Source organism: Tyto alba, unplaced genomic scaffold, assembly GCF_018691265.1.
Source record: "Tyto alba isolate M040663 unplaced genomic scaffold, T.alba_DEE_v4.0 Super-Scaffold_13, whole genome shotgun sequence".
NCBI lineage: Eukaryota > Metazoa > Chordata > Aves > Strigiformes > Tytonidae > Tyto > Tyto alba.
The window spans coordinates 38,567,168-38,578,318 of record NW_024881275.1 but is presented as its reverse complement, the minus strand read 5'-3'; the positions used below and the strand labels follow the sequence as shown (position 1 = coordinate 38,578,318).

At 36.5% G+C, this 11,151-nt stretch overlaps 1 protein-coding gene across 3 annotated transcripts in view; it reads left to right on the top strand.

The window, feature by feature from the left end:
• The first annotated feature begins 319 nt into the window (after nucleotides 1-319).
• Nucleotides 320-11,151, top strand: part of LOC104358009 (contactin-associated protein-like 4) — a 252,607-nt gene continuing 241,775 nt past the window's right edge. For all 3 annotated transcript variants that reach the window (XM_032992904.1, XM_032992903.1, XM_032992905.1), the window contains exon 1: nucleotides 320-707. In XM_032992904.1, the coding sequence (XP_032848795.1) occupies nucleotides 623-707 (85 nt within the window). In that variant the 5' untranslated portion in view covers nucleotides 320-622. The remainder of the gene's footprint in view (nucleotides 708-11,151) is intronic.

Below are 11,151 nucleotides of genomic sequence, written 5' to 3'. Positions count from 1 at the left end.
GCCAACGCACAGACCAACACACTGAAAGAAAAAAGCTAAAAGAAAAACAAAAACCAAACAACCTCCCCCCCCGCCCCCCCCAAAAAACCCCAAACAAACAAACAAAAAAAAACCCAAAACAAAACAAAAGAAAAGGAAACACAAAACCACCATCGACAAAAGGAACACGATCACGGGGAAGCAGGCTGGGCGGCCGGCCGGCGCTGAGGGGCGGGCGGCTGGGCCCCGCCGCCGCCGGAGCGGGAGCCGAGCCCGCCACGTTTCCCACCTGCCGCCGCAAGGGGTGGCCAGGGCTCGCGGCGGGCGCGAGGCGGCAGTCCGCGCGCGGCGCGGGGGGAGGCCGGCAGCTCGGCCCCGAGCGGCTCCCTCAGAGGCAAAGAGCGATTCTCGCCGCTGCGCTTCGGGGATCGCTGCTGCGGCGAGAGGCGAGAGCGGAGCTGGAGGGGCGTGTGTATGCGTGAGGAGATGCGGCGTGCCTCTGGCTGAGGCGTGTGGTCGCTGGGAAGCGCTGCCAGAGGAGGCAGAAAGAGGCAGTGGGAGGAAGAGGCAGGAGCTGGGCTGAAGTGCAGAGCAGCTGTTTCCTAATACTCTCGTTCTTTTGGGTGCCTCAGTGAATGTGAACATGGATTCTGTCACTGAAATCTTCTTGAAGCTGCTGTTTCTCCTGTCTGTTCATAACCGGCACACGGCAGTGGCAGGGAATAAATGTAAGTATTGCATATGATTTAAAACTCAATCCAGAGTGTTTTGAAAACTTACGGGGTATTTTTTTTGCATTTAAGAATTAATATTATTTTTAAGGCAAATCCTTACTGCTTTGAAATCGTGACAGCAAGTTGCTAGGCTGAAAAGGTTCAAAAATCCTTCTATAGATTTTTGTCATGACTCTATGCACGGAATATTGTTTAGAAAGCTTACAGTCTGAGAGTATCTGAAACCAGCATTTTACTCAGGGATGCATGTTCAGCCCCATATTTGTTTTTGTAAGTGCAGCATTTTACAAGGAATTGTGTCTAACATGGAAATTACTGGCATCTTTCTGTTGTGTACTGTTTCAGCTTGGTTTTTAGCAATTTACAATTTTGAAAGGTGGTATCTGCATCGTCTGAATTAAGCTGGCACTTAAATAACCCTAATGGACATCACTGTGCAGTTCAAGAGCAGTACAAATATAACAAGGAAAGATATGGACAGCAAGACTTTATGGTCTGTGCATTGATTGCTTAGGGAGTATTGTTCATGAATGACTGAAGAAGAGAATGCTATTAGTTCCAGCAGAAAGTTCTTTTAAAAATTAGTAATTCATAGTTAACCAGTAGGGTAGTATTGTAAAATAAAGATAGTGACTATTAGAGACAATCTGCTCTCTAGGAGGCAGATCTGATATGTACCTTAACATCTCTCTTTCCAGTGTTGAATTAGATTAATTATCTTTACATTAGGGAAAAAAAAAAAAAAAAAAAAAAAAAAAAAGAAACAAAACAACCAACCAACCAAAACTTAGCAAGAAACTAATTTTCAGGGGTCTTATTATTCAGTAATAGTTTGAGCTGTTCTTCTTCCATTTGATTAAGCTTCAGCAAGCTGGAGGATTTCATTTTGCGTGCATGTGGTAGAACAGTAGCCTAAACGCCAGATGCTCATAACCTGAACTGAGCATATTTTCTCCCCTTCCTGTTAAGGTACTGGTTGTGCATCACAGGCATGGGGAGGGCAGGAGAAATGCCTCTATGGGAAGAAAGTACATGCCAAAGCAAGGAGGAATGTTCAGGAATAACCTTACAGCCTAGTGGCAGGGAACAGCTCCCTGGAAACATTTGAGCAATGACAGAGAAGTTTAAAGTGCTCTGTGGGTATATAGCCTACGGTTTTGCATATGGATGGTTTGTAAACTAAACATACTCCCATGAGCCAGACATTCACATTGCAGCACCAAAATGATCTTGTGCTGTCATTCAGTAATGATATCTCATTTGATACTCAAGTGCATAGTGTAGCCCTAAACATGAATACTAAGTTCCTCTTGTTAAACACCCTGCTGCAATCCAGCCCCAGCTTTAATTCTTTTCATCATTCTGCATTGTACAGTTTATGAATACATCCATTTTCACAAGACCATGATAATTGAATTGCACATTAATAGCATTTGGCACTATGCACAAAACTAAATCAGTTGCTTACAGGGAGGCATATTAAAAGCGTTGCAGAAAAGACTTGCATCACACAGCAAAGCAGTAAAGCACTAGAGGTCACTCTTACAATTTAGGAAGCAAGGTTTGAGGAAAATGCTCAAGCTTCTTCCCAATACAGAATTACGAAGGATAAAACAAATCAGGCATGAAATACATTTACCTCTGGCTTCTGAAATACTTCTCAAAAACAAGCTGTACTCTTATTACAGTATCAAATGAATTACTTGAATGTACAGATTTTTCATATATGTGTTAGTATTTATATATGTATTGTGTTTTTATATATAAGTCTCAACTTCTGTGGCAAAATGTTCACCTGATCTGAACTGGTAAGAACTCTCCCCATGCTTACAGTCAAGGATAATGATTGTGGGAAAAGAAAATGAAATTATTTAAATTAAGAAGAATTATTTGGTAACATGAAGATAACTTGGCCAGTCTAATGCATATTATTCCTTTTCAATATCTAATCTGGAAAAAAAAATAAAATCCCTTTATATATAATCTCAGAAGTGAACCTTTCTGTAGGAGAGTTAGTTCATTTTAAAAGTGACTGCTTCCATCTCAAATATCACGGCATGAATTTGGTTAGTGTGTTAGGCTTCATGTAATGAACTCAGGAGAAAAGGTTTTTCATAATTACTGATTACAAGTAGATAGATGCAGCAGCCATTATCTACTCACTTGAACTTACTTCAATCCTTTCTTCTTCAGAAGTTAACCAGGAATTTAAGTTATTTTCCATAGGTTGTTCTTTTACTAGCAGTAATACCATCAAATACATTTACGAGACCAGATGAAATTCAGTTTTCTTGCATGAATTTTGATGACTGGGATGTCCAGTAGGCTGTCATTCATCAAAGAAAACAGGATGTTTTTTTAACAACTTCTCTAAATGAATCTATTTCTCTTCTTTTAATTTTATTGTTCTTTAATATCAGATTCTGAATACGCAAGTTTTGCTTTGTCTTTCTTCAGACCAGCTGCCATTAAAAAAAGACCTTTACATTTCACCTTGAAGTGTCAATGCTAACGTTAAGTCAGTTGTATAAAGAAAATCTGTTGGATTAAAAATTGATGCGTTCAGAATTATTTCTGTCTTAAAGGAATCACAGTATTCCTCTTTTGAGTAAAATGATTTTGAAGTTCTTAGGTTATCTGAAGGTAATAGACCCTATCATCCAGAATATAAAAGTTATTTTTTGGGTTTTTATTTTGAGGTTTTTTGATTGGTTGGATGGTGGGTTTTTTTCCTTCTGAAAAATAACAATGCCAACCAAGAGGGGTAGTAATTGCTGTTGGAAATTCAGATCTCTTAAAGGTTCAGTAGTAGTGTTGCTTCATGCTTTTCTGTGCTTTCCTCCCCTCAAAGAATTGTACTTCCAAAGCAGGCACAAAGAAGTTTGAAGTGCACAGCCCTGAGTAACTGTGTAAGGTCAAGTGTGAGTTTTAAATGAAGGATTAAAGCAAAGACTCCTGTAAGTTTTTTTCACTGGAGCTAGGAAACATTTTTATTTTATTGGGAACTGCCTCTACAGCTGTAAATCAGCAAGTTACTAAATCAGCCCTTGAGAACTGCCAGAAATTCATACTCTAATAGGTACAGTATGTTTTTTTTAAAAGCTCTCTAACACTGAAGTTTTACACAAAACATAATTAAACCCTCCACACACATCGACTCAACTGTGTCTAAAAAGTATTAAGGTTAATTTTGACAGTGAATGGAAATAAAGAGAACAAATTAGCAAATTTCCATGTAAATTCTCAACGATACATATCTACTTCTTCGTGTTAAAACTTTCCAGTTTTACAAAACCTTTGATCAGTTTGGATTTTCATATTTCTACTGCAATTATCTTAATTTTTATAAACAAAGACATGTTTATTATTAGTACTGTTGTTATTATTTTTAAATATCAGGGATTTCTTGCTAGTGCTACAGTAGAGGACCTGCTCTAAAGCTGACAGAGAATGACTGCTAATGATGCTGAAGTTTTCAGATGGAGGGCTGAGTGATCACATAGCTTGATTATGTTAGGAGATGCAAGTCACTGTACAAGTAATATGCCCAGGGAAGAGATCACTTGCTACAACGAAAATTTTGTATCTTAATTTAGAAGATAATTTCATTCTGATGTTAATCATTGGTACCAGACAGTTCCGTAGACTGACAACTTTATGGAATCACATTAAAAATATACTAAAATGCTGTTTGTAACAAACAGTTTAAATTAAAATGTTTTTTTTTGTTGTTGTTTTTTTGGTTTTGTTTTTATTTTTTTGTTTTGTTTGGTTTTTTTTTTTTTGTTTTTTTGTTTTTTTTTGTTTTTTTGTTTTTTTTTTTGCTATTAGTTTGTGGTTGATGTGAACTGTAGGGAAGGAGAAAGTAGAAAGTTTCTTAATTTTTTGCTAGCCTCATTAATATTTGTCTTCTGTTTATTATTATCTATCTAAGCTCTGAGATAGCAGTGGATGCCCCATCAGAGATCAGGCCATCTCTGAGCAATTGTTCACATGAATAAAGCATTACAGACATCTCTAGAATATTTTGCATGTTTTTAGTACAGTAACATCAAAAACTTGTGTCAACATCAAGTCTAAACCAATACCAATGGAAGAATTTATAAGAATTTATTTCAGACTTTCAAGGTTGAGAATTTGCAGAAAGGCCTTGGGTTGATTACACTGAATATAATCAACAGTTAGCATCCCATTGCTCTAGGCTTTCAAATTCCTGCGAACATATTTGTCCCTCGGCTCAGTCAGCAGGATGGATGGAGCAAATTTGGTCATGATTGATGGATAGTGACAGACAAGTAATGATGTTCTTGAAGTGGGATAGAATCAGCCATGAAAAGAAAATGCAGTAGGTTATATGTAAAGTATGTTGTCAGTGGTAGTAATAATGTTTGCATTATGCATTAGAATCTACTGTGTTTTAGTTAAGTAACAGTCAAGAGTTCCAGAGTAATCATTGATTTCTTCACATCTTGATAATTCTGCAGTCTTGGCCATTCTAATTTCTTTTTTACATAATAAGTAGATGTAAGTGTACATCTTTGTTCATCCACAAGAAAGACAGCTATTAACTACAGTGTTGTATCCGGTCACTTATGTATCACAAAATCATGTACACTTCTGTCGTTGTATATGAGGTACAAGGCTCAAGTTTAGTATTTCTTCTGAACGTTTCTATGCTGCAGTTTGTCATATATTAATAGATCTCCTGTGTTATACTTGCCAGTATTCTGCCTACTGATTCATCTTCTGTAGGAACTTAAACAATCACAATTTCATAGCTTTTAACAAGTTTAGCTGAGAAAAAATAGGTCAAATCTCTCCCACATTCCTTCTCACCCCTGCTGCCTCCCCACCCCAAACAAGCAAATCAAAGAACACTTGAATTCTCAAGAAGCATTACATCTTTCGGACACTTATTTTCTTTTCCCCCCAAATTGCCCTGTGCTTAGGTGCTGCTTGCAAGTTTGAATGTTTAGTGTGCAGTATCACACAGTAATAGAGCTCTGTTTTGTGGGTAAGTTAGACAGTACTTTTGTATGTTTATTGCTTGTTAGATGCTCTCAAATAAGAAGGTGTTAACAGAGGTGGGGGCAGGGAGATCCATCACTAATTCAAATGACTCTCCATCCTAGAACAATTTGTTAACCAATTTATTAAGAATGTTAAAGAAATACCAAATATGAAAATCAGTCATGTCTGTTGGTGACTCCAGAAGTACACATTAATGTTATTTAATAGTTTTCTGAGGTGAAAAGTTAAAATTTGCTCTTCCCTCTCAGTTTTCAGTTGTTTTATATGGAAGGAAGGAAGACCAAAACAACAGTGGTAATACCGATTTTATGAGTTTCTGTACAATTGCTTACATTTTTTTCACTGTTAAATATGACTGAAGTTAAATGTTTTGGTAGAGTGATCTGATAGTTTTTGAATATAAAATAATTTTTTTAACTTACAGCTTGTAATTTTGACAGTCAGGGCCTGTGCATAACTTGTAGATTAAAATTTAAGAGGCATGTGTGTCTCAGTATAGTAGTGTGTATTACATAAATGTCATGATGACAAAATCTGTCTCTCTAAATAAACACTTCACAGTCTTTTATGCTTACATATCTCCTCATGCTTACTTACCTGTTGTCTGTTTGTGTTTTATATATGTGCAAGTGTAGCGTTGCAGACTAATGTTTGTCAAAGGAGTGCTCTGTAAGTCTCCTTCCATCAGTTGAAGCCTATGCCAGTAAAGTTGAGTTAAATTTGAATTGCAGAGAAGGGTTGGTGTCCAGTTACTTTGCTTTTCAGAAGGTAGTTTTTGGTGTTTATTACAAGTTGCTATGCTGTTTCTTGGTAAGCACAATGTAGTGTGGACTGGGAGGTAAAAACGATACTGTTTATGGTCTACTTAATGAGTATTTTCAGTGCAATAATTTGAAAAAGTGATTGAAACGCTGAAAACTTCTGACATTTTAAGTAGATTAAAATGAGTAACTATGGAATTATTATTTAAATACTATACTCACTTAATAGACTAGTGAAGAAAATTACCTCTAGGGTTTTAAATCTCAAAGGATAGAGAAAAAAATATGTTTGGGCTATCTATCCAGCTGGGTAGTGGGTCTAATTACTTTTTTTTAAGTAGCTCACGTTATTTGGTTATGCTCAAGAATAAGCTATTGCTCGTTCTTTGCCGTTAGAGTTCCTGGTTGTTTCTATAACAATCTTGTAGCAGTTAACGTATTCACATATGTGGTCTTGAGGGAAAAGTATATTAGAAAGAACATGTTGGAATATTTGAATTTATTCTTAATTCTTTATTCAGCCAGTAGCTGAATATCTTGCTCTTTTTCAAGATTAATCTGTCCACTTTTAAATCTAAAAAGAGTTTTTCAAAGCCTAAATTGTTCCTAAAAATATGATTTTATAAGTATTTTTTTTTCCTGATTACTTTGAAATTTGCCACCAAAAAATCCAAGCTGTATCTCATTGACCTGTTCAGAGTTATTGTGAAAATATGCTTTTAAAGAAAATTCTAAACAACAAAAATTTGAAGTCTTGTATATGGTTAAACAGGGTACAAAAAATACTTTTACTTAGATGCCATGTAACCTAATAAACAACCTCACTAGGAGAGCAAACGGCATAGGTTATTATTAGAGAAGGTCTAGAGCAGAGGTTTTGAACAAGACAGCAAGAGTAAGACCTTCAGAGGGTGACATGTACTTTAAAAGTGATGCTGTAGACAGGCTGAATTGTGCACAGCGAGCCTGAATCGCTTTGATTAATTCACCTGCAGCATTGTGCTTTATCTTCTATAACATTAGACTGGATATGCTCAACACGGATATTCTGTAATTACCTGAAAGTTTTGAGGAGAGGAGGGGGAAAGGTTTTTTCTTCAGGATTATGAATTATGGTAGAGGTCATATGATGTTTACTGCTATGCAGTATTAAAAAATGCTAATTTGAAGCTGGAAGACATTTTGAATTAGAAGTAACTATATAGGAGCTACAGAAGGGATATTTTTCTTGAATTTTCACTGCTTCATTTATTAGCAAATACACGCTACTTTTGAGATCAATGATGAACTCTGGTCGCTTCTTCAGAGACAGGAAAAGTGGGGTTTATCTGTCTAAAATTAAAAATCTGAAACTTGGATGTTTGCTGCTGAGCTAGCTAAGTCCCTTTTTAGTCATATGAGATAAAAAATAGTTCTTATGGGAAGAAGTCGTGCAGAAGATGAAAGGAAGAAATAATGTGCAAAGTTAGTTATCTGGTAAAAGGTTGTTTGTGGTGTAGAACACCATTCGTCTCATCAGTTGTTATGACTCTGAGCCTAGATAACTAGGTCAGCTGTAGCCTTTGTAGACATCAAACTTATATGAGATGCGTTCTACTTCCCTCAAAAAATGCAACTCTAAATGTATGTTAGAAAAAAATATATACTGACTGCTTGTGCAGTAATCACTGGCTATACCCAATGCATTTGTGTGTGATGTTGAAGATCCCAGTCTCCCATGTCTGTGTTTGGGTAAGTGGGTTCTCCTTGATTTCCAAAGGGTTAAGGCAGGTGCTATTGATAGTTCTAGACAAAATAGAGGGACTAAGTGAGAAGCTGGAAATGTCCTACCAGTGAGAGTGTCTTTCACTTCAGAAAGGATGAAATATACAGGTATTTGGACCATATGTAATGTTCTGGTAAAGTTAATATCACATTAACTTAAGTTGGAATTGCCCATTCTGCCTACCTGACAGAGTCTGATCATTCCACCCCTTCGACAAACCATGATTAAAACACCATTTAAACACCAGTCTTGTCAAAAGGTTATTTTTTTTGCTTCTGAAAAAATCATAGAGTGAAAAAAGACTCTATTATGAACAAAATCAGCAGAATACTACAGTATTTATTTTCATAAAACAGTAAAAAAACAGATAAAAGTATCTTGGTACTTTTATGCTTACTTTAAAATTTTTCTACTATCCAGCACCTAATGACGGCTGAAGACTGACTGTTATCCAGGATAGGAAGCCCTTTCATGCTTCAAGTCAGCAGACTGTGGCTCTCACTGTAAATTATTTTCCTGATCAGTGATAGGATGCCTATCTATTATACAGCATTCAAGTTTTCAGTAGTTTTGTAATCATGGTGACACTTAATTACCATTTTTTTTTTTTTTTTTTTTTGAAAAAAACACAGTCTTTAGTAACTTTTTTTTTTTTTTATATCAATGAAAAATGACACTGAGTCTCGATGTCCTTGTTCAACTAAAGCTCCTAGGGAAATCAATGGGAGCTTTACCTAAATAAATATTGAATAAAAGCTTTAGAAAGAATGAACTGAATATTCATTCAATAGTGATATGCTGCATAGTTTGAATATAACTCTTCTCTTTATTTATTTTCTGTGTACCAGTCTTTTCATTTTGCGTTGTTTGGAGGGCTCACATACAGAACTGTTTAACAAACAAGAATTACTCATTTGTCCCACCTGACAAAAAATAAATATGAAGAGAAAAAGGCATTCAGAATTTTAGCTAGTTCCTGTGGTTAGGGAATTTATATGCCAGAAGTGAAAAACTACTGCTCTGTTTTTCTGAGCCAATGGTAACATTTTTTTTAAGACCATCAAGATGATTGATTTTAATTGTCAAGGGTGGAATAGCCCCTCAAAACTTAGTGCTTTCAGGAGTATCTGTATGCAGTGGAGCACACTAGAGGTTGCTGAGCTCTGCCCTGCAATTGACAAGGTGCGTTGCAGTAACTCTTTGTTTTATCAGTCTGAATGTTGAATTCGTAGGGCTGTTTTTCAGTTGCACCATGACTGTACCCTATAGTGATGCACTGTACCCTATAATGATTACATTTCTGTCCTCAAGCAGTGTCTTTCCCAGAGCTGCTTTCTGCAGAGTGGACATGTCCTCTAGTAATTAAGAGGTCAGATCACTTGGAGAAAGAAGTGATCATCATAAAACTTGTTTGCAAATACTAACCCATTATTTTAGCTTGTTTACTCTTACATAAAATATATCTGTAAACTTAAATATATGTCCCTAAATATGTTTCTTTCCCTGTAAAATAGGAGAGGTAGAGTCACGGTGGTTTGTGGTCTCATTTCCTCGTGTACTTTTGGAAGGTCTGGATGACAGTGATAAGCCTGGCACAAGAGGACTATGACAGGGTTTTGCTTATGGCACGGTCCTGTAAAAGTGTTATTCTGACTTCAGTAAGGAATTAAGTAAAAAAAAAAATACAGAAGGAATTCAGTAATAGATGAGTCAGCTACCAAACCTTTGTTCAGATTTGATAGCTCTGCTGTTACTGTAAGAGACTATCAATATACTTTTTTTTCAGCTGGGTGAAACTTACAGTGCATATAGCAATAAATAAGTGTAAAACACTCAGATGTCCTAGGCACAGGTGACAGGTTAAAGGTAACAATAGCACTCTCCTGACGAAGCCTTTTAGATACATTCTAAAATGTGTAAGTTTCTTTTACAGGAGATCACTTTTTACCTTTTACTCCTCTTCTATTGTTAATGTGCTTTGGTGCACAGTGACTTCTTTCTCTTCTTTCTCCTTCCTCCCCGAGGGCTCAAAAAAACTCACCTGAACTCAACATTAAACTTGTTTTGACTTTTGTGAACTGTGATTATCTCATAGATCATTCTTGTGCTGTGTTGCTGTGTCCTGATTCATTCTCCTTGGACAGGAAAACAAAGAATTTAAGAGCTAGAGATGGGGGAAAAAGATGATTGATGCGCAAGTAGCAATATGCACATTTCTGTATCATCTGCAATGAAAGGTTGTTATTTTTGTACCCTTTGCAAATTGTCTACATATATTAGCTAGTTTGCTGTAGCCCAGGAGTGGTAGATATCCAGTCAGACTGCCCCAAATTTTGAACAGTAGGTAACGGATTAATTCAGTAATACTGAATTTGATCTCCAGTATCCTTAGGATGCTGCAATAGAAAGTAAGCTTTTTTCACCATCTTGTGTCATGTTGTTGGGGGGCGGGGAGGAATCTACCATGGCAAAGATTTCTTTTCTTCTATTGCTGCAGTGATTACTTAAAAATTTGACAACATTTTGTTTCTTGTGAAGGGAAGTAATGTATTCTCTGTATATATTCTAGGTAAGGACAGACTGAGAAATTCTAACAGAGAAATCTCTGATCTAGCTCTCACCTCTAGTAAAGTATGTATGTGTGATGGAGGTATGAAGGGGGTAGTTTCTGTTTTGATGTTTCTAATATATTTTTATAATGTCTCACTGGATGTGTTTCTAAGGTACTGCTGCAGGTGCTGAAAATGTTAAGTGGAATCAAATTATGTCAAGTTTCAGTTCGTGGTTGTGCATACAGAAATTTACCACTGCTGAGCAGGTACAATTTGAATTTCCCCTTCGCTACTTCTGTACTTGTGCAGCTTTTTAGATTTTTTTTTTA